Source organism: Pelmatolapia mariae, linkage group LG17 (genome assembly GCF_036321145.2).
Source record: "Pelmatolapia mariae isolate MD_Pm_ZW linkage group LG17, Pm_UMD_F_2, whole genome shotgun sequence".
Classification (NCBI taxonomy): Eukaryota; Metazoa; Chordata; class Actinopteri; order Cichliformes; family Cichlidae; genus Pelmatolapia; species Pelmatolapia mariae.
Genome location: NC_086242.1, coordinates 13852607 through 13875472, shown reverse-complemented (window position 1 = coordinate 13875472; position 22866 = coordinate 13852607). Strand labels below are relative to the sequence as shown.

The following is a 22866-nucleotide window of genomic DNA, read 5'->3' as shown; positions in this document are numbered from 1 at the left end:
GTATTAGCAAAACACCTGGTTAAACTTTGTGCATCCACTTTGTGTCTGAATGGTGGAGCCCGCACCTGTTCCAACTTTTATTAAATATGGTAGGAATTCCTCTCTCCATCATCAACGTTTTTATTGCTTACGTGCTAAACCAGTTAATTAATGGTTTCTGACATCAGAGCTGTTGGTTCAGCCAGTGTAGCTGTTAGAGAATCAGAATGGAGGGAGGGGAAGGCTCTGTGTGGGTGCCATTGTGATAAATTTGCCAGGAGGACTCAGATGGACTTAAACCTTTACTAAGGCATCGAATAAAAATAAATAAATAAATAAATACAAGATGTATCCTGAAAGTCCACTGGAAAACTGGTCCCTAACACTAATGAGGTGATATTTTCTCTTTATTTACAATTACCTGCGATATGAGTTATTCACATGTACCTATCTATTACTCATCCACCTTCTTCCACTTATCCATGTTAATCACCATGCTATTTATCGCACATTTATTGGGAAATGTAAGCAAGCTGTTGAAAAAATATTTGTTTAAAACTGGTCATTGAAGTTCTGGCGTCCTACTTGCATACAAAAAAGGGGAAAGTCTTGGTGTGTTGTGCATTTCAAACATTTTTTATTACATTTAGAGAATACCAAAGATGCAGTAGTCTGTTCTCCCAAATCAGTGAAACCCGTTTCTGGTGCATTTGTGCAAAGCCAAATAAACCACAAAAAGCAAAAGCTGTGGCACAATGCAAAGAGGCACGGAGACTTTTCAAGGCAGTTTGTGTGTTAAAAGCATAAAAAGACCTCAAAGGTAATGTGCAAAAAGGCCTTGAACTAGTATTGCTCAGTTACATCTCATTTTTCTACATTAAAAAAAGGCAAATGTATCATATCCCATAAATTCAAAGTGTTTGTTATACACTTCCTTTTGTTTAATTATTGGCTATAAGAACAAATTTTCCCCTCCATCCCCATATGGAAGTGTGGAAAAAAAATGCTTACTGTGACCTGAGTTGATAAGATGAATAATTTAAACAACCATGATGTAAAAGGCAAGTTGGTAGAATGCATTATTGGAGTGGAAGATTGTCAGGCAGCATTTAAAAGTGTCCTTGTAAACTTCACCCATGACAAGGCCTGCAATGAGGTAAATTCTGAAATTCAACAGTAAAAAGGATGTGTTAATCATCCAAAAATAAATCTCAGATAAATCTCAAGTTAGAGGAACGCGGCAGCATTGTGGTTATGTTGCTGCACAGTCTTGTGTCTTCTGGAGGTCAGGAAATCATCTTGATGGCTCACACCAGCACACGTCTGACCCTGCGTGTGTGATTGGTCCTGACGTTGGTCTGGATCATTGCTGTAGAAAATCATAAACAAATCAACAAAAGTCTAATGTTAAATAAATGTTACATCACTTTTTCATATTGGAACAGGTAGATATGGATAGTCAGTTGTTTATTAAAATGCCTCTAGGAACCAACAATTAATAACTATCTCTAGTTTTTTACTACAGGATTAAAATGTCTGTGAAGGTTCTCAGTCATCCAGGTCATCGTAGTCAAAGGAGTTTGCAAAGAAAAGCGTCTGGACTTCTTTACTTAAAGAAGTCCAGACGCTTTTCTTTGCAAACTCCTTTGACTACAGGATTAAAATATAAAAACTCAACCTCCAAAGTCAAGATTGTAGGATTGTCCTGCCACTGTGAAGAGCATGGTGCCTTTGTTGTTTTGTTGGTACTTGCTCTCAATGTCATCACTGGTTACTGAGCAGTCAGTGGAAGTCCTTTTCTGCTGAGACAAAATCCACAGACAAACTGTGATGATTTATGTCGATACAATAACTCAGAAATTGTATTTTGAATAATCCTAAAAATAACATCCACTGCACAGATGACCTACCCTGTGTTTGAACTTGTGCCATCTTCCACTGTCGCCTTCAAATTCCCACTGTGGCTTAGTGCCCAAGCTAAGATTCTGTAAAACTGAGGTTGCTAGAGCAACTCTGCGACAACAAAATCAAAAATATTTCATAAAACAGAAAACTATGTTAAATTCTCTTGTCTTATCTTCTTGACAATTTTAACTGAACAAAACTCCTTAAGGAAAATTAACACTCACCCCCCGACTGCTTGTGGTTGCCGGTACAGAGGTCGACGGGTGACTTTCCTCTTTCTGTTTTTACTCATCTGTCGCATTTCTAACCAAACACATAAAAATAAGGAACAATGACTGTTAAGAAAAAGCTGGAATTTAGCTGGAAGGGTGTTACAAATTTACAGCTTAGTGAATACACTTCACCTTTAAATTTGATCTCAAAAGTTTCACCATTGATGTTAAAAGTAAAGGAGCTTGTTGGATTCCTCTGGAACTTTTCCTCGATGTCAGAGCTCTCCACAGGAGTGGAGACACCCTTTGAATCCTGTCCGTGAGGGAGAGAAGAATCATTACCAAACAGACAAAGGAGAACAATTTCCATTAATTTCAGCAAAGATCTAGTTGCTATATACCTTGGCTCCATACTTGATCCAATGACGACGCAACATGCAGTACCAAAACCACACAGTTTTACCGTCATCCAGGCGTCTCACTCTTAATTTCTTCCCAAGAACTTTCATCCTTTTAAAGTCTATGCTCACCGCCCTGTAGAAAGAGGAAAGTTAAAGCATGCAGTGACTGCAGAGTGCCTGGAAATAAAAAGTTCTTCATAAACTCATTGCTTACCCATATGATGTGTTGTATATTTTGATGCTTTTGGTGTGGGGCAGTGAATACTGGGCCTCAAGGATGTGATCATTTTCAACATCTTTCCAGCCTCTTCCGTTATTGAGCTGCCATTGGTAGCATCGGCCATCAGTAAGCTTCTGGTCTGGTTAGAAAAACAAAACAAAAAGACATTATATATTACATTGTAATTACTGACTTATTACTGGACATTAAAGCTGCTCTAATATGGCTCGAACATGTAAATATATGTGTAAATATATGTATAACGTAAAATGTGGCTCTTGTAGCCATTTGTTAGGAACTAGCTGAAATTGTTGGAGACCAAAGCGTTAACTGTCAGCTAGATGGCCTCACACTGGACTGTAAAATACTTCTCTCCTGAAAAACGCCCATACCTATTAAGTTTTTTTCTAATTTTGCTTTCGTGAACTTTAACATTTAATATGCTTACTGAGGCCTGTAGAGGCCTGCACACCTGAGATGTAGTTTTTTGGTTTCTTTGAGCATTGCACAGTTTCACATTGTGGGAATTTTAGTGGAACATCCTGTCCTGGGAAGACTAAAAACTGTCTTGAATGTTTTCCACTTGTGAATAATCTTTCTCACTTAAATAAAAAAAAAAAAAAAAGTCTTGTGGCGGTAAAACAAACAACAAAAAACCCCAAAAGCAAATACTCACCACCACTAGATGATGACCGATCCAGAGCCCTGCCGCTTGCACTGGAGGACACCCCTTGACTTACAGTGTGGTTTAGTCTACATTTGGAGCTGTAACGACAGTTTCCTTTAAGAGCATACTTGCAGACGTGTAGGTAAGCACACCTTTCTCCGTCCCTACAGTTTCCTTTGTTGTAAAACTTGCAGGGTAAAACGTCTTCCTCATTGTCTTCCTCATCGTCTTCCTCATCGTCTTCCTCATCGTCTTCCTCATTGCCTTCCTCATTGTCTTCCTCATCTGATGGTTCAGTGCTTTCTGACTCATTGCTGACATCAGAATCATTTAGTGAAGTGCTTTCATCGTCAGCCTCTGGACAAAACAACAACAAAATAATACATGATATGCTTTCATATTTTGTTCCTTCGATATACAGCTAGATTCTTTATTTACTAAAGATACATCCCTGAATATATAAAGGAATATAAACAAATACAGGTACATACTTTTGGGCAACTTTGCTACAAGAATGGCAAAGCATAACAAAACATACAGTTCACTGTGGAGCTCGACCTGCATTAAGCCCTGAATTCAACTACAAAGGCTAACTCTGAGCTGGACTCTGAAGACACAGATACAACATCTGATCTCACTAATGCTCAGGGTTTTGTGGTAGACCTTTCTTGTCAGAGCTGAGGATGTTAAAGTACATATGATACTATGCAAAAGTCTTGAGCTACCCCTAATTTGTTTAGCTTTTGCTAGTAGAGTGGGGAAATTGTTCCAGAAACTTATTGAAATGTGTGAAAACATGCATGGAAATACAATATTGTCATTGTTTGATATGACCACCTTTATACTTTAACACAGCCTTAACTCTGTCAGGAAGGCTTTTATTTTTTCATTTCTTTAAATAGTCTGCAGGAAAAGCTCTCCAGGCTTTTTGAAGGGCATTCACATCTCTTCTTTGGATATTGGTCTGCCTTTTGTTCCATTTTCTGTCAAGATGATCCCACACTGCTTCAAAAGTGTTGAGGTCCGGGCTCTGGGGATGCTGGTCTATTGTGTGTTTTTTCTATCCAGCTATGCTTTTACTGCACTGAGTGTGTTTGGGCTTTTTGTCATGCTGAGAAACAAACCCAGTGCCAATCAGCTGGTACTGCATGGTGGATTTAAATCTGACTGTACTTTTCTTATGTTCATAATTCAAATTGATGAAACAATTTTGACAAGAACCCCAACACCACTGGCTGACATGCAGCTCAGAAGTATGACAGAGCCTCTGGCATATTTTACAGATTCACAGTTGTATCTCTCTCTTGATCTTTGCACATATTGACGATGATTAGAAACATAGATTTCAAACTTGGATTCATCACTCTCTAAGACCTGTTGCCACTGATTTTCAGTCCCTGTTGTTATGTAATTCTGCATACCTCAGCCTTTTCTCACTGTTTCCCTTCTTTAAAAATGGCTTCTTGACAGCCGTCCTTCCGCTGAAACCATTTGTGATGAGGCTTTAGCAAACAGCAGATGGATCAACGAATAGGCCCAATGTGTTGGGTCTTTGCTGGATTTTACCCTTAATATCTTAAGCACATGACATTCATAACTTGAGTTAGGTGCCTTTTGTATGCTGGTATGACTTAACATCGTTAAGCCAATGTTAAGTGGCTGAACAAACAAAAACAATGGTCAGGTACAAGCCCTGGACTGTAAATGAGTGATAAAGCAGCAAAGAAAAACCTTCAGAAAGTCTAGAGTAGCATTGTTCAAGACCGCTTTAACAGTCTGACTCCTTGGAAGCAAACTATTAAGAAGTGAGGGGTGGCTCAATAATTTTGTACACTACAGTATTTTTTATTTTGAAATAACGTATTACAATATAGTTTCTATATGCTGGTAATACAGGCAGGCTGAAAACTTGTAAAGCTGCATTCCCTCACTTGTTGTTGAGCTGCTTTGTCCCTTTCACTTTAGAACTATGTTTAGCTATTATTTTTTCACCTGCTCCACCTTTCTATCTAATGTATGTTAATTATTTTATATATATATAAAATAACTTTTACAATTCTTCTGGTACTATTAGAAAAATCTGAAAACAAAGTTTCTGTCCCGGTTTTTATTGCAATTTAATAACTTGTTTGTCTGCTGCCCCCTGTTGGCTAGTTAAACATGCTATTAAGAGTTTCACACATGTTAATAATATACGTTTATAAAAACGTATAAATAAAAGAAAAAAAATGCATAATAACTTTAACTTAATTATGTAGATGAGCAATTAAAACATAACTATTAAAGTCCAGCTTTCAGGTTTTATGTAGGCATTCTATGCAATGGAGTTTCACAGTAAATGAAACAGAAAGTAAAGTCTAATTCTATACAATGACAATCAGTGTCTCAGAATAAGAGTTCAAATCTAGACTATTGGTTTTGTTAAAATATTAAATATGCTGCACATTTGCACATTTTAGGCATGTTTGACCTCACAGAAAATCTTTATAGAAAGTCTGATAGAAAGAGGGCTGTTAAAAATAATTCGCATGTGATTTAAAGGGAAATATAAACAAACAGTAAACAAAATACCTCCAGACTTTATAAAATATATGAACAGTAAAATATAGAAATGTTACAAGGAACACAGCGCGAAGGATACTCACGACAGGAAGAGGCCATTCTGCTTTCTGCAAAACACTTTCGTTTTCCTTTGGAAGAGCCTCTCCCACATCTGGTGTTTGCCAAGAGGCTGGCACTATATATACTAGGCTAGAATAACAATGTGATCTTAATCAGGCCTACCCAATGCAACAGGGTTGCCAAAAATAAACGTGTTAAGCAACTTTTGAGAACATCTTTGCTTGTGCAAAGTGTATATCTCTGTATTAAAATCTGGAACATAACATCATAGATTTTTTTCCAATGAGATATTTTTTGTTAATACTAAAATAAAATAAAACAAAATAAAATAAAATAGAGTGAGATGACTCTGTCCCTGGAGTCTCCCTGCCTACAGGTGGCGGTAGTACGCTCTTTTGAAACACGAGAGGAAGAATGTAGGGTCCCTCGCAAGGAACCAACAACGGGGGCAAGGGGTCTTTTCCTACAAAGAACGCTCGATAAACGGGCTGACACCAAGTACGAGAAATAGGAAAAATGGAGTACGCAGACCACGAGTACACCAGCAGCACTTGCGATATGCATACGCCCGTGGATTTCACATATAAAAGTAAGGACAAACGACAGAAAGTGATTAAATAAGCTAACTATAGCTTGGAGCTAGCTTGCGCACGTAGGAAATGAGAAGTACAAGTTATGCTGCCTTCATCGGACACTGAAAAGGGTGTGAATTCAAGAACTCCGACTAGTAGAAGAACCAGAGTAAAGATGATCTTTAAATACGACTTCGGCACTTTATATTTCTGTTTCTCTTCATTCATTGAGTCGGAAGGCTGAAATATTATTGATTTGATTTTTGCGTCCTTTCGATTATTTTTCCTCTTTCTGTTAAGTGAATTACATGTCTGTTGACAAGGTTTTGTTTGTAGAAAAACAATAACGCAATCCTGGAAGCAGCCATGTTTTCTTTTTCCAGCGAACGTTTAAAATGACGTAAGTCCAAGTAAAGGCTTACCTTTTCCGATGTACCATGAATGCAGCATTTGTAAAAAAAAAAAAAAAAATTCAACCAGTCTGTTTGATAATATTATTAAATAATAGGTGTATTTAAGTAATAAATACTGATATAGTAAATGGTAAATGGCCTGTATAGATTCTATTTTTATCCTATTGTATATTTTATTCTATTTTATTCTACTGTATATAGTATTCTATTTTTATTCTATTCTGTACAGTTGTGTACTGTATTTATTCTTATTTTATTTTATTCTAATTGTCCTTCATAACTTTTGCACTGTCCACTTCCTGCTGTGACAAAACAAATTTCCCACGTGTGGGACTATTTATATAGCGCTTTACTAGTCCCTAAGGACCCCAAAGCGCTTTACATATCCAGTCATCCACCCATTCACGCACACATTCACACACTGGTGATGGCAAGCTACATTGTAGCCACAGCCACCCTGGGGCGCACTGACAGAGGCGAGGCTGCCGGACACTGGCGCCACCGGGCCCTCTGACCACCACCAGTAGGCAACAGGTGAAGTGTCTTGCCCAAGGACACAACGACCGAGACTGTCCAAGCCGGGGCTCGAACCGGCAACCTTCCGATTACAAGGCGAACTCCCAACTCTTGAGCCACGATCACCACGATAGTGTTATACATTTTCACACACTGTAATATATTCATTTGTAACTTGTATAATTTTTCTCTCTGTCGTTTTCAGTGAGCAAAAAAGAAATCGAAGACTTTGTAAAGCTGAGGGTTTCAAATACCTACCTCTTCTCTGGAAAGAGAAATACTTCTATGTGGGCATGGAGGTATGCCAATAATTTAAAGTTCCCAGACACTGAAAAATGCCAACTATATAGATTTCGGAACCAGAAATACTTAAAAAAAATTGTTACCTTTGTCTTTGCCCCATCTTACTACTACTAACAGTGATAATGGTTCATTGTTGCTTTTGATGTTGTTAACAATTGTTTTAATCACAAGACCTGGTGTATTATGTTTTTAGGACCATTTTGAAACATATGGGCTTACACCGTAAGATGACCCATCATCAAGCATCTAAAAAATGGGAAAACCTGAAGAAGAGATACAAGGTATACTTTTCTTTTAACTTGGACAAATAATGCTTTTTGACAAAGTTTTCCCTTTACTTCCTGCCCTCTTTCTGTCTCCTCAGGAGCTAAAGCATCCCCCAGAAGGGGTGGAAGTGTTTCCTGATGTATGGCCTTATTTCTCCTTGATGGATGATGCAATGGCGGGTCGGCTGGAGGGCAGCGCCCCCATTCTCAAGGCCTTCCCCCACAACAAAGACAATGGGGAGTTCTTGATCAAACCCAAAAAGAAGAAGTTAGCCGCAATGGTGAAGTCTTCTATTGTGGCTGCTCCAACTGAGATTGAAATTTCACTTAATGGGATTGAGGATGAGGAGGTGGTGGTGGCACAGGAGGGACCTCAGGATATAGACTGCATCTTACAAGAGGTGGAGGACGAGAGGAGGACGACGTGCAGTGAGCAACAGGTGGCAGAAAGAGAGAAAGAAGTGATGGAACGGGAGCGTCTGGTGCTGCAGAGGGAGAGAGCAGTGCTGAACAGGGAGATCGCAGTTTTGGATCGAGACCGAGCCGTGCTGGAGAGAGAGAGGGCGGCGCTGGACAGAGAAAAGGCAGTAATGGAGAGGGAGAGGGCGATGGTGGAGAGGGACAGGGATGCCTTGCGCAGGGACCGGCTGGTTCTGGAGCGAGAGAAAGCTAGACTGATGAGCCTTTCCGAAGAAAAAGAAGGGTCTGAGGAAGAGGTTACAGAAGAAAGCAGCAGCAACAGCAGCAATGTGAAAGAGTCAGATGATATGGACAGGAAACAGAGGCTAATTCATTTGTTTGAGAAGCTTATTGACAATTTTTGAGAAAATCTCAGCTCTAAAATCCTTGCATACACTGGCTTTATCTGCAAAAATTCCCCCTTTTTTGTTGTTTTTTTAGTTGTTGGCACATTTCTGAGCGGTTCCTAGTTCTCATTTGCCCTCATTAAATTAAAGATCCACATTAATAATTCACCTACTAGTTATCAATAAAAACATTGAGCCACTCCTAGTTTGGAGAGGTCTTCAAAATGACTTTATTCACTTGTGGTTATTCCATACAGAGCACACAATAGCAACCTGTTAGCATTTTTCTTTACCCCATCCACAATCAAAATCAACAGCTTCCCGTCCCCATATTAAACAATAGTGTTTTGTTGACTGACTCTACACATCAGAGTTGTTGGTATCAGCTATTGTGTATGGTTAAAACATCACTTTTTTGTAGTGTAATATACCGAAAAATTGCAGTTCACTTAAAAAAAAAAACACCTTTTTCATGATCAGAATATATATTTTTTTATATTACAGTACAGACTTTACAACCACTGAGTGTGTTTAAAATGCACATTTTATTGCATTAGATACTCAATTGACTTTTTATCAAGCTCCAGCTTTGATAACTATATTATAAGTATACATTGCCGAAAGTTATTAGATTTATTATTATTAATAACATTATATTTTTTTACAAAACAAATATATTTAAAGAATGCTGTCATTTTTCTGCCAATTGTGAAAACAAACACATACATGACATTTGAGGGCTTTTAACAGATTTGTTTTTCTGTAAATACTGCCTGTTGTTCACTTTTAATAAAGTTGTGGGACAGTTTGGCTTTTGACAACATTCTTGTGTGAATGTCTCTGTGTGTGGATATGGATATGAGTATCCATATCTTTTGGTGTGTATGCGTGCTGTTGTGTGCCCTGGATAAATATCCGAACAACGGGATGAAGATGGAGTAGAGCAGTGAATATGTGCTTGGTCAGCAGAATTACACTCGCTAATTTCTGTTTTTTAAGGCCGATAATTAATCTAAATGGTGTTATATCCAGCAGCATGTATGACAGTTTATTGGTAAGGCACTGTTGTAAATGAGATTTTGGATTGACGAGTGAATGAATCGTATGTGGGCTGTTAATATGTACAAATATGTGTGCATGTGGTTGTATTTGTGTGGTTAAATGAGATCCCCGATGGGTATACGGGGCAGGCAGATGTATGCCTGTGGGGTTCTGCTGAGGTTGATGGGGTTGCCGTCCAGGCGGATGTCCTCCAGTGCTCTTCTGATGTAGCTGAAATCTTGGAGGTTGCAGAACGTGTCCTCGTGCATCATTTGAATATTGTTACGCTGAAACAGAGGGAAGAACATAACTAAGATAAAATCTCTATGAATATTAAAGCTAACAATTATAATAAAGATAATAGAAATAGAACTAAAAATAGAAATAACAGCATAATCTTAGAGTACATTTTGGTGGTTTAAGTACTAGTTTAGTATGAGTGTTAACTTTTTTAAAGATGTGATTTGTTGTCATTGAGCTACACTGCCAAAATGTGCCAAAATGTCATGCAGATTAAAAAGCTTTATTGTATAGCTGCTAACAATAATAAAAAATTTAAATTCTAATACTAACAACAGAATCTAGATAACAGACATGATAAAAGAGACCACACCCTCTGTCAGTTCTCTGGTTTTATATATATCAGGACATAAGAAAAAAATGGGATCAGGTCCTAAAATTAGATAAATATTACTTGAAATAAACAAAAAGAGCATGAACAAAGTCAAAATGCAGAAGCAGTGTGTTAAAACTGCTAAATTAGATAAGAGGAAGAGGATGGATGGATGGATGGATTTTTTGGTTTGGCCAGAAGATATACCTGTAGGTGCAGAGACCGCAGGCTGTCTGGTAGAGGCACTGGGATATAATCAATGTGGTTGTCTGTTAGGTACAGGTACAGCAGGGCAGTCATATCCTGTTTAATGTAAGGAAAGATAATCATTAATGGCAAAGAACCTTAGGTATTACCTTTGTGAAAGACATTTTAAGGCACTAATGAAAATACTAGATTTCAAACACTGGCTTAACATTAGAATTTTGCTAATTTAGTTGTACTCTTATCCTGCTACCTTCCTTTTATTCTGTTTCCATCCAAAAACACAGTTTCCTGCATTCAGCTGAGATAATACATGTGTGGCTGACAAACTATTGCTCCTTCAAAATGACTAAGAAAATGTTATTTTCATTTCTTGTCGTCAGCAAATACACACAGTTTTACTTGATATGTGCGAGTCCAACTGTAAGTAAAAGAGGTGTACGTACTTTGAATGCCTCTCTATGAATACCCTTTGAGCCAATGTTATTGTGGCTGGCATCAATCAGGGTCATAGTCTCTGGGAAAGATGGCAGCTGGGAGATGCGATTTTCTCGAATCACCACCTCCTCCAGTTCAGGCAGACCCATAAAAGCTCTGTCCTCAATGGATGTTATCTCGTTGTGGGTCAGGTCAATCCTCTTCAGTTTGTCTGAAGGAAGGTGGGAAAACACATCAGAAGAAACTCTTGTTTCATTGTCACTCCAACATCAAAATTAAGCTTGCATTTAAGTTTGCATTTGGTTCTGTACTCTTATACTGATGTGTTTTTATTGAAATTGGAAACATACTCATGGAGGCAAAGTCAGACTTGTTGATCTTTTTGATTCTGTTGTAGCGAGCATAGAAGTGAGTGGTGTCTTTGGGGAGAGGGGGCACACTATCCAGATTCAAGTCATCGCAGTAGACTGAACCACCAAGGCACGTGCACAGCAAGCAAATGGGCATACCTGGAATACATGGACAAGAAGAAGGAAAACAGAAAAAGAAAGACATGCCATAGTAGCTTGTTAAAAATTCCCGAATCCTCCAGAGACAACCGTTGTAATCCACAGGTCAAAGTTAATAAAAATCAGGGCCAAGCACACCAGAACCTTCCAAGTCCAAAGGGGATATAGGTTTTATATCACATTCCAATCTGTTCTATACTGACCTCGTCTGTCAACCACAGGCTCTTCAGGCTTGTCTGGCTCATCAGGCTCACTGGGCTCTGGCAGCTCAGAGCTCACTGACCCTTCTACAGTGCCAGCACCCTCTTGAGGGCTTTGTGTTGTAGGTGGAAGCAGCCTCTCCTCTTGTTAGAGACAAGATTAGGTGTTAAAAATAAAGGTTAGATCATAGACATAGGACAAGACATCTGGCAAACAGTAGCCCATGGTTTGCCGCAGTGTTTTAGCAGTGTTAAGCAAGAGTTTATGACATTTAAATGACAAATGAAAATAAGACTCTGATGTTAATAACATGAAATATGACTTGCAGAGTGGTCGCAAACAGTGTGGGTGTTAGTAAAGAACAAACCGACAGAAACAAGTTCAGATGGCTTCCATGGTGGGATACTAAGCTATGAAGGAAAGAACGTTCAGGGAAAGCCACAGGAAGTATTTCTATAATCGATTTTCCCGTTCTGCACAACTGTGCCCATTTTTTGCAAGATTGCCTGCTTTAACCTTGCATAGTTTATGGGAAACTTGAACATCTTTTATTAAAGTAAACTTTTATATCCTTCTTGTTTCTGTTCTGCTTTGGGGTTATGAGCCCTGATAATGATCCCTTTCCTAAAAACATTGTTGATAATGTGAGACATAGCCTTTAGTACCTACACTGCCTGTCTTTCCCAAGTCTAGATTTGGTACTGACCTTCAAAAGTGGTGGGGAGCAGAGTTACAGGGACCTCAGTTTCTCCAGATGCAGAGACACTAGAAATCCCAGAGATTCCGGATACTTCTCCAGAGACTCCATCATCTCCCGAAACCTCTGGGATTCCTGAGAACCCCCTAGAAGTACCTAGTGTCTCCTGGGCGATAATGTCTGGAGTGATTGGCAGCTCCTCCTCTTGTTAGAGCCAATGTTTGGTGTTAGGAGTGGTAATGTTGGGAGGTGAAAGGTAAGATGGACAATGAATCAACCCATTAACCAAGCAATCACTCTTGAGAGATAAAATGTTAGAAAGAAAGTGATTATGAGTAAAAAAGTCCAGTAGCACAAATAATTAAGAACAACATTTAACTACATTAAAAAGCAAAGCAGTTAAATGAAATTTAGGACAATCAACATAAATCCCACAAAGAATGACAGGTTAGGTACTAATATGGTGCAACGATACTAACCTCCAGATATAAATGTTATCCTTTGGTCCCCGGATTCAAAGTCCCCAGAAACCCCAGATATTCCAGAAGCCCCTGAGCTCAAAAGATCTCCGGATACCTCAAAGCCAGACTGGTCTCCTGACCCTCCAGAACCCAAATGGAGTTCAGTGGAAATCCCAGAACCTCCAGAGGCAAAATCGGCCGAGGTTCCAGAAATAGCAGATCCCATGAAATCTCCGGATCCCAAGAGATCCCCAGATATCAAGAGACTGTCAGATATCAATGACTGGCTGGATTCTCCTGAGATGTGGAGCTCCTTTGAGGTTCCGGAGATCAGCACAATGTCTCCAGAGCCTCCAGAGCCTCCAGAGCCTCCAGAGGCGCTAGAGACCAGAATCTCTCCTGAGCCTCCAGACCCTGAAGCTCCAGAAGCCCCAGAAGCCCCAGAGGCCCCAGAAGTTCCAGAAGCTCCAAAGGCCCCAGAGGCCCCAGAGGCCCCAGACTCTACAGAGATCCAGAAATCCTGAATGATACGAGGTCTATCAGTGGGTGTCAGACGAAGCTCCACCTCTTGTTAGAGACAAGATTAGGTATTAATGAACAGACAGATGAGATTAACACAGTTCACAAAGATGATGATTAGATGCAACAGTAGATGACAAATGGGCACATTTAACCACTGACTGCAAGTTAAATGGATGACATGCACATGGAACTGATTATCACAGGTAGACGATGAAGATGATGTGTTTCGAGGAAAGATTAGTGCCTTCTTTCTAAGTTAAGTAATGCTGCTTTCACACATCCAACGGCCCAATGCTGGACAAGGCCCTTTCTCTTTCATATTTACTGAACTTACTCATGAAGTAGTTATATGATAAAGACTTTTTTCTCCTTTTTTCAGACCTTTTTGTGTGTCTGGGCCCATGAGAACCCCAGATCCTCCCGAACCCTGAGGGACTAGCTGGGGTTTTAGAGGCAACTCTTCTTCTTCCTTCGGCTGCTCCACTTCGTTCTGTGTTTCCAGTGAGCCCTCATATTCAGGTGGGGGCAGTGTTCCAATCTCTATCTGAGGGAAAGACAACAGCAGTGAGTTAAAAATATATGAGAACTGCATTTTAAAATAAACATGATAAAAGATGAAATAAAGCATTAGAAAAGTTACTTTTTTATGGCTCTATGTGACAGACTTTAATGTTAACAAAAACTTGCATGGGGACAAAACTGTACAGTGCTGTTGGACAAATTTTTTCAGGTTTTGCCTCTTTACATCAGCTGTTGGAGTTTAAATCAAACAATCAATATGTGACAACTTTAATTCAGGGGGTTTAACAGAAAGTTTATATTAACTGTGCAGGAATTTTACAGTCACCTTATGCATAGTTATATAATTGACAGAATATACATCATTTTAAATTTAAAAATAGTTTTGAATGCTTGGATGAAAATCATTTGCAGTTTCCTCCCATGAGATTCTCTACAGGCCCCTTTTCATCCACTTTTAGTTGCTGCTTGTTTGTGGGGTTTTCTACACTCAGTTTTGTATTTAATAACTGAAATGCATACAGTGTTTGTTTGAAATAAGATGACTGACTGAAAAATTGAAAAATATCCCATTTCTTTGCCTCGGGAAACTCTTGGTTTGAATTATGCTTTGAGGCTTCGTCTATTTTGAAGCATTGTCTAACCAGTTTTGAGGGATTTGTCTGAATATGAGCAATGAGTATGGTCCTTTACATCTCATAATTCATCCTGCTACTTCTATTAGCAGCCACATCATCAATACAAACTAGTGGCCCATGGCATAAGATTGCCTCTGCCATGTTTTAAACATAATGTGGTAATATTTGGATCACGAGCTGTTTCTCTCTTTCTTGATAATGTTTATTTTTCTTCTTCATTTGTCACATATCAGTTAATTTTCTAATTATGTCTGAGCCTATCTATGAAAACTATGCATAACAACAGCTGTAATTCATAAAATTTAAATGACAATGTTTCCTAAAACCTACTGAAATGAAGCTGAAAGTCTGGACTGCCATCACATATTGACTGTTTGTTTTAAATTCCACTGTGGCCGTGTAAAGAGGCAAAACTACAACTGTTGTGGACAAATCAAGGACCTAACTGTACTTGGCGTTTTAGCATACAAAATATGCCTCAGCACTGGCGATGCGCAAACCCTGCTCTGTTTACTATCTCAGCACTCATATTTTTCCCAGTTACTTTCACATTTAGTACTCCTGTGCTAAGCTCAGAGTCAGTGCACAGGCACATGATAATTGCTGTTTGTTTGCCTGTTTGTTAACAAGACTGCGTAAAGACAGCAGAGCCGAATTCTGTGAAACTTAGAGGAGATGTTGAGCAGACAAAAAAATGATCCAAAGATTTAAGAAAAGACACCAACAAAGATCTCCATAAACAGGAAAGTATTTTTTGATTTATAACCTTAAATTTTAACCACTAGATGGCAGCAAATTGTGCTGAAGAAACTATCCACTGCAGAGAGTGCACTATATGTCGAGCTCAGATTCATAAAAACCCCTAAAAAACATCCAGTGCTGTCCAGTGTGTAAAATGCAAAATAACTTTTCCTCAGACTTTATAGAGATTCAGCCAAGAACTCTGTTTTATATCTGCTAGTAAGTGACCAGTAAAGCAGCGATACTACATCACAGTAAATATTACAGTAATTCTTTTCTATAGTAAAAAGGCACTGCATATTTTACATAATCCAACACACTGGGCAGCTTAAAGACTGTAACAGGAACATGCAGTGACAACTCTGAAAATGTCACAAGTTTCACAATACCAAATTACTTTGTAAACCAAGACTTAGCACCTTTGTTGAACAAACAATGATCAAACAGCAATTTTAATTGGGGAAATTATAAAAATGAGACAGCTCTGCCAAACCAAGAAAGCTTTATACACAGCTGTGCTTTTTGGTTCCTTCATTAAAGGCTTCGGGTATATCCATTTGCTATTTTAATTATATTTACAGTCTTTGCAGTTGCTCTTCTGACAGCTCAAGAAACCTGCAGTTCTATCCTTCTCCAGATGAGGGCAGTGAACTCCCACACACTTCACACAGGTAGTACCTGACACTGTATAACGCCCCTCAAGGCTGAGTCAATCCTCCAAAAAGGGAATGGTCCTTGTGGAACCAAGACTCACATGGTAGCTGCACAGATCCATTTCTCAGCCTTTTTATCTAGTTTTAACCAGAGTAATCAGATATCTGTAAGCTAAGAGGCATCAAAGGAAATGTATGTCAAGTGAATGCAGTCAAATTAATGAGAACAATTAACTACCTGAAATGTAACTGAGGAAAAAAGGCTTGTACCAATGAAAAGCTATTCATTCATATATTTTGCATTTTAAAGCTTGCCTGAGAAAAAGATGAGGATACAACATTGAGGTAGGCCTTTAAAACGTCTTGCACTGAAAAATGTAACTGCACCCCCCCCCCCCCCCCCCCCCCCCCTTTTCCCCAAACATATACACCCGAGGGGAAAGAGGGGGCAACAAAAAACACTGAAAAAAAGTTTCTGAAGTCCTGGATTTTGGGGAATACGGGATGTGAAAGGAGAAATGTGGAGCGTTAAGCCAAAACCAAAATGTATAAAATTCCTGACCAAGCCAAAATTAAGGGTATTACTGTTATATAAGTAAAAGATGTTTAAGAGTCAGATGAAATCTTTCCAAACAAATTTCACCAATGTCCTCCAGCTTATCGACACAAAACAAGTGAGCACTTTGGAAAAGTATTAAAAACTCCATAAACACCAGCCATAGGTTCTTCGTCATATGGGGTGCAGCATGTATCATCTTAAATATTTAGTCCTTCGAAAAGCCACATGATTTAAACTCACTTAAACTCTTGCTGAGTGAAAAAGATAGCACACCGTCTACATGCAGTATTTCTATTAAAGGAGCAGTCACATTCTGGGAAATTGGATTATTCTCCAAGTTAGAGCTTAGATAATACTCCATCTTAGTTACACTTTTTGAATCAATAATATTTCATATAGTTGCTTCTAGAGTGCAGGTTGGTAAAACTGTGCTACTTTTGGACAGAGCTAAGCTATCTATCACTCCTCCGATTGTCGCCTTTGCCCTGACAAGCTGCTGGGAGCACCACATAGACTGTATATTAAAGATGGACATGGGGTCTGAAACGTGGAGAGAACACAGGTTGTGCAGGGTAGTGCATTCAAAAATTCAATTAAACCTGCTTTGTTTCTAATGGCCAGCAGGGGTCAAACCTCTGGCTGCCAAAAGAGGTCTGATTGTTTAGACGTCAATGAGAAAATGTTGCTCACTATAGTGTCAGTGTTGTTTCCATATTCCAGGATGTTCCATGGTTTTAAAAAAATATATGACAATAGCCAAAAAAGCTTAAATCGGTTAAGCTTCACTTACATACACCTTCACATACATTAGCCTGGCATTGGTCTTCTTATCTTACCTCCTACATGAAAGCAATAAGTCATATTTTCTCTACAGTCTGAACAATTATGTGTCATTTACCATTGTTAAAAACTTACATCCAACCTCTGGATGGTAACAAAAAACAAAACAAAACAAATAAATAGAAGCTTTAATTAAGTGAACCATCCGGCTCCTAAGATGTTATAAAACTCAAGAGAAAATAGATAAGAGGCAGACTGAAGATCATGATGAAACTAATGTGCCTGCATGAATCCAAAGTTGGTGATTAAAGCATGTCCAGAGTATTTGAATGCAGCAGACTGAACAAGATTGGCTTGGATAACAAAGTAGATGAGACTTTACTTCTCTCAAAAGAAACAAGCCCCGAGGAGAAAGGAGAGAAATACCAAACGAGAGCTGGCCGTGGAAAGTTAAGACTCAGCATTCCAGAGGCATGGAGCTCATCATCGCTCCATTTCTCCCATGAGAGCTGATGTTTGTGTGAAAAATACAAAAACCTCTCCTAAATCTTCACTCTTCTTAGAAGAGCGCTCTCTCAGATGATCTGCCCTCTCAACAAAACTAAATGAGAGACCCTTAAAAACTGCAATTATGAGTCAAAGCGTTATGTTTATTCAGCGTGGACAGGATGAAAAAAGATTCTAGTTACTCTAAATGCACTTTGTACTGCTTCTCCTCTTCCTACCCGTGCAGACTTCCACAAAACCTCTTGAAACTTGCTGTGTAATTTCCGATTTTATTAAACGCAGACATTATCAAAGCCATTCTCTTACAACACATGAAAACATTCTCACACCCAGCAGCTCCATATGTAACTCTCAGCTGTAAAACTACACATAAAATACTCCAGTGAAGTTGATTAAGGCTAAAAAGCTTGGGTGGCACTAGTTTCTGTGGAGGTGGATGACAAAAAACAACTTTTCATAAGCTGGATTGTGGAGCAGACCTTAGATAAGAGCAGTTTTGTAAGTGCAGTTCACATCAGGTTTGACTTAAGTCGCTGGCTCAGAGGGAACCAGCTGAAAATCTGATGTCATTTTGACACTGCCTTGGACTAATTTCCTTGTCACAAAGAACAATAAATTGACATGAATTCTGGCTATAGCTTTCAATCCCACTGTGTCTGCAAGGCTTGCCACATCACTCTCAGCTTGAGCTGTGATGTGAGATTTGAAGGGCACTTCTTGAATTCACTTCTTTCCTTTGTAGCCTTTACCAATCTCCATTCATCTTTAAAAGCTGCTCTCCCGCATAGAAACTTCCAGTAACGAGAAAACACCTAGGGGTTTTCTCGTTACTGAAGGTCATCTAGTCACTGCTTTTAGTAAAGATTCCAGCTGTCTAGCCTCCAGAGGACTGACATGCACCTGCGGAATCTGTATGAAGATCTGTTGGAAGCAGATAAAGCTTCAGCTGTGTTTGCCCTTTCCCTCTACCTGTTACTTACATGTATCTGCTTGAAAAGGCAAACATAAAATAAGGTTGAAATCAGCTTATACACAATAAGCAAAACAGTCAACAGTTCAAAGTGCATCAGCTGCAGTTGGACATCAGTAATATGTAAGTAAAACTGATGTCTAAAATTATTTTGGAAAACATTTAGCTTCCCAGTGGCTCCTGGGCAGCAGCCGGTTCCCTCTGTGCTCAGTGAACCTGGTGACCTCAAATCAAATTGTCCCAGCAGCCTTTATATTTTAGAACATCAGCTGTCTGTCATGTTGACGTGATAAAATATGATTCATATTTTCTGTCTGTCTTCTCAAGTTTTTTCAGTAATCAATCAGCATAAAATTTGTTGCACAATCTTTACACACAGACTAGAGGACATGTGTCTTCTAAGTGTTTTTGCGTATCGGCCATAAATTCAACAGACCACATGCTGCTAAATGAAATAAATTCTATGTCTGTGAAAATGCCTTTAGTTAAAATAGTTATAGCGGTTGCTCTAGAGTGTTTAAGGTGACCTATTTATTTTTATGATTAAAGGCAAAAGAGTCTGGAAGGAGTTTAAAAGCCCGAAACATACATTTTCTCTTGCATAAACTCAAAAAAGAAATTGTGTTTCTTACCTGAGGCTCACCAATCGTCAGGACAGCCTCATAGTCGCTCTCCAAATTGAAATTGTCTTCATAGTTAGTGCTACTGTATGTGTCTAAGTGCGCTTGCCGGGAAAATCTGGGGCTGGCCACCGCCGCTTTGAGGACGAAGAGTCCGAACAGAAGCCACACAAGCATCCTCATAGTCCACCTTGACGAGAGCAGAGAGTCGTAAAGTCAGCGGGAAATGTGTGATTAAAAGATTTTACAGACGTATGTGACATATAGCACATTACAGGGAAATTACACATTCACAAGGTGACTTATTTTACTTAGTAGTTTATTGTCACTTGCAAAATGTAAAAAATGACACGAAAAAAGACGTGTACAGCAAATTTTAAGAGGTTTCCTTAAATAAAACCCTTTTAAACTGGTTCATTTTTACAGTACAAAGACATCTGTTGTGAGTAATGTGGACATGGTATGTAGTAAAATATAGTTCCATATGCTGTCGGTGCACAGCAGAGCATGCCTTTGAACCTGACTCCATAACCAGTTTGAGATACTGGAAGGATAGCCAGTCTACAGTGCTGCACACCAAAGCTTGACTTTGGGTGCCATCTGTAAGGTCAATGAATTCATTATCATGGTGCAGACAGCTCAGGGGATCAAAATATGAGGGCCTCCTGCTTTGCTTTAGCCAGAGGCTTTCTTTTCCATGGAGCAACCATCTTGGCTTAAATCAGTACTCGTCTGAACAGGTCAAAGGTCAAAAGTCAGAGTTGATCTGATAATGAACCAGGAGAGGATTTTGTTTAGTCTCATTAAGGCTAAAGAATTTTAGAAATTCACTTTCAGCCTGTGGTATTTATGGTTGAAGTAAAGATTTTGGGGATATTTGATCATATAATGGGATACTCTATAAGTGGAAAATCAAAATTAGTATGTGTAATTTTTATCATTAGCCCTGGCCTAGATACGATAGCTGCTGTTCATAATCTTCTGCACAGGTCTACTTAGTTCACCAAGGTTGGTCAGCTCTTAAGTATTATTCTAAAGTGGGAAGCACTAATAAGATTAACATATGTTAATTGGTGCTTAATTAGCTGGCACCACAGACAGTGGGCTTACGACTTTAATCGTTTGTCAGTATGCTAGTGTGTCAATGTTCGAAACACACTAATAGCAGGTGTAGTCACACTGGAACTGATATCTTTTTACAGATTAACCCTCTCAGGGCAGGCGTTGCAGATTTGCAACAGTTAAACACTAACAACCTGATTACCCCACATACATATTTTATGAGTTTTTTTTACTCAGAAGTACCACTGCAGGACTTGGTTGTGCATTAGCAACAAAAAACTTAATTTGAGCCTGAGAGGGTTAAAGAGAGTCCTGTTGGCCAGCACAGAGAAAAGGAGCGCAAGGGAAGAGAAGAAGAGTTTGACGAAGAGAGTAGACAAGATGTTGGCCCTCAGGGTTAGATGGAGAGAGCGAGGAAAGGACTGAGTAGAAGAGAGCAGCAAGAGAGCAACAAGAGTGAGAGAGAGAGAGAGAAAGAGAGAGAGACAGGTTTCTTAGTTGACTCGACCCCTCACCCTTCACAGAGGGCCTTTATGAGGGCCGGTCGCTGCCTGTCTCAGCACTCAAACTCCAAATTCCACCGAGGTTTGTGGACAGGATGGCAGCGAGTTACAGCTGCAAGGAAAAGCTTCATTCAGCAGCAACGGCACTCAAACACACACACACACACATACACACAGAGATTCACGTTCATGCACACACTTGGAAAGACGCAATCCTCTCACAGATGCATACTCTGTTTTAACACACCTATCTTTCAGTGAGAGAAAACTGAGAAACCTCTGCTGCTACTATTTTGGGATGAGGACAGATATAAAACCAAAAAAACAGCTTCCTAGGTTATTTAAGTCATGAATCTAACCTTGTCAGTATGAGAGGGACAGAGTTAATATGCAAATCAGTCTCTTCGTTGTCCCTCCAACATCAACTTAGTGCACTCTGCTGAGATAACTTGATCTGACTGGTTATCATTGCTATTTAAACAGACCGCCCGTCATGGAGCTACGCAATCCAGCACAGTTAGACTGAACGAACTATACTAAAGACAGAGGTGTGCTTTTACTCAGGCCATCACAGTGTACAGTGTGTGGAAACTGTATGTATGTAAGACTGGAGCCTCCAGACTACTTCTCTGTTATTCTTGGCTTTGCATTGGGCATTCCTGATATTCAGTGATTCTGCCTTTTCCCCTCAAAACCCACAAGCAAATAAGTGATGCCCACTTGGCTGTTGGTGCAAAACAATCTGGGTTATTGGGACTGCAAGAAGGTTTAATTTGCATTGAAAAAATCCTCTATCAAAGCAGGTGACTAGGCAGTGAGAAAAGTATGGTATGCACTTGTATGTACTTATACTTTGAGGGAGAATATTTGCAGAAAGTTTTCAATTATTTAAGATTCTCCGCAAAGTGGAAGATGTTTGTTGAGTAAAAGATGTTATGAAAAGGTACTATTTATACACTTTTTCATGAACACCTGCTGTTATTTCACAGACTAAGGTCATTTTTCACAAATACATACACTACAGGAATACGTAACAACATTTGAAGAAACAACGAAAAATCAAAAGCCTTAAGTTTGATACTGTGAAACACCTGTCTAACACAACTGAAAAACATGTAAAACATTACGGACCCCCAAAAATCACTTAGAAAGGCAAAGTATAAGTATGGCACCTGCATATCTTCAAAAGTAAACCCAGGAGAGAAATTAAAGCCCCTGCCACACCATCTTATTTGTGTTGTAGCTCCTTTTAAAAACCCTGAATAGGAGTGTTTTTGGAAGGCTTAGCTGAGCAACTCTTCCTGCCTAATCCTCTGCACCAAAGAGCTATTCAACCAGCAAGATGAAGATAGCACCCAAAACTCTTACCTTCGTCTCCTGCTTTCCCGAATGGTCCCGTCAGCCGTGATGGAGATGCTGAGGGCTCCGGGACTTGGCAATGGTGAGAGGTCGCACAGGGTGCCTTGAAGAGGGAGGGTGCGTGTGTGAAGTGTGTGAAAGGTGTGTGTGTGTGAATTTGACAAGTGTGTAGACGTGTGTGTATGTATAGGTCTGTGCGCTCTGGCAGACCTGAGTGCCCTGCCGCTTATGTGTGAAGGTAGGCACTGAGACTGATTGGACCAGAGCAGATTGCTTTTGGTCACTCAGAGTGCACCCACCCCACACTGTACAACCACATGCACAACCCTCTCAAACATTACACACACTATACACACACATGCACACACACGCACACATCAGACACAA

The 22866-nt window shown here is 39.4% G+C and overlaps 3 protein-coding genes across 3 annotated transcripts; 1 reads left to right on the top strand and 2 right to left on the bottom strand.

The window, feature by feature from the left end:
- Positions 1–893: 893 nt before the first annotated feature.
- si:ch211-244b2.4 (uncharacterized protein LOC541512 homolog) lies at positions 894–6045 on the bottom strand. Its single transcript, XM_063460593.1, has 9 exons — positions 6030–6045; positions 3394–3741; positions 2712–2856; positions 2498–2630; positions 2289–2409; positions 2109–2187; positions 1890–1992; positions 1658–1781; positions 894–1348 (listed from the first exon to the last, which is right to left on the bottom strand). Exons 1-9 carry the CDS (start codon positions 6043–6045, stop codon positions 1287–1289), a joined length of 1131 nt encoding a protein of 376 aa, XP_063316663.1. The 3' UTR covers positions 894–1286.
- Positions 6046–6426: 381 nt separating this feature from the next.
- Positions 6427–9670, top strand: si:dkeyp-38g8.5 (uncharacterized protein LOC568385 homolog). The gene is made up of 4 exons (XM_063501320.1): positions 6427–6595; positions 7713–7806; positions 8004–8091; positions 8175–9670. The coding sequence occupies exons 1-4, from the start codon at positions 6523–6525 to the stop codon at positions 8898–8900; spliced, it is 981 nt and encodes a 326-aa protein (XP_063357390.1). The 5' UTR covers positions 6427–6522; the 3' UTR covers positions 8901–9670.
- Positions 9671–9924: 254 nt separating this feature from the next.
- Positions 9925–22524, bottom strand: epyc (epiphycan). The gene is made up of 10 exons (XM_063460592.1): positions 22489–22524; positions 19568–19745; positions 13950–14112; positions 13065–13613; positions 12595–12789; positions 11891–12031; positions 11529–11687; positions 11187–11389; positions 10744–10839; positions 9925–10210 (listed from the first exon to the last, which is right to left on the bottom strand). The coding sequence occupies exons 2-10, from the start codon at positions 19736–19738 to the stop codon at positions 10040–10042; spliced, it is 1848 nt and encodes a 615-aa protein (XP_063316662.1). The 5' UTR covers positions 19739–19745; positions 22489–22524; the 3' UTR covers positions 9925–10039.
- Positions 22525–22866: the final 342 nt, after the last annotated feature.

Bases quoted from the DNA above. Each gene is read 5' to 3' on its own strand.
- si:ch211-244b2.4 (XM_063460593.1), bottom strand. The intron at 2,410-2,497 runs GTATATAGCAAC...CCTCACGGACAG, and splicing joins GGATCAAGTATGGAGCCAAG to GATTCAAAGGGTGTCTCCAC. The intron at 1,993-2,108 runs GTGAGTGTTAAT...TTGTTGTCGCAG, and splicing joins CAACCACAAGCAGTCGGGGG to AGTTGCTCTAGCAACCTCAG.
- si:dkeyp-38g8.5 (XM_063501320.1), top strand. From the start codon at position 6,523: ATGGAGTACGCAGACCACGAGTACACCAGCAGCACTTGCGATATGCAT. The intron at 6,596-7,712 runs GTAAGGACAAAC...TGTCGTTTTCAG, and splicing joins CGTGGATTTCACATATAAAA to TGAGCAAAAAAGAAATCGAA. The intron at 8,092-8,174 runs GTATACTTTTCT...CTGTCTCCTCAG, and splicing joins ACCTGAAGAAGAGATACAAG to GAGCTAAAGCATCCCCCAGA.
- epyc (XM_063460592.1), bottom strand. From the start codon at position 19,738: ATGAGGATGCTTGTGTGGCTTCTGTTCGGACTCTTCGTCCTCAAAGCG. The intron at 14,113-19,567 runs GTAAGAAACACA...TCTTTCCCTCAG, and splicing joins TGACGATTGGTGAGCCTCAG to ATAGAGATTGGAACACTGCC. The intron at 13,614-13,949 runs GTCTGAAAAAAG...GTCTCTAACAAG, and splicing joins GGGCCCAGACACACAAAAAG to AGGTGGAGCTTCGTCTGACA.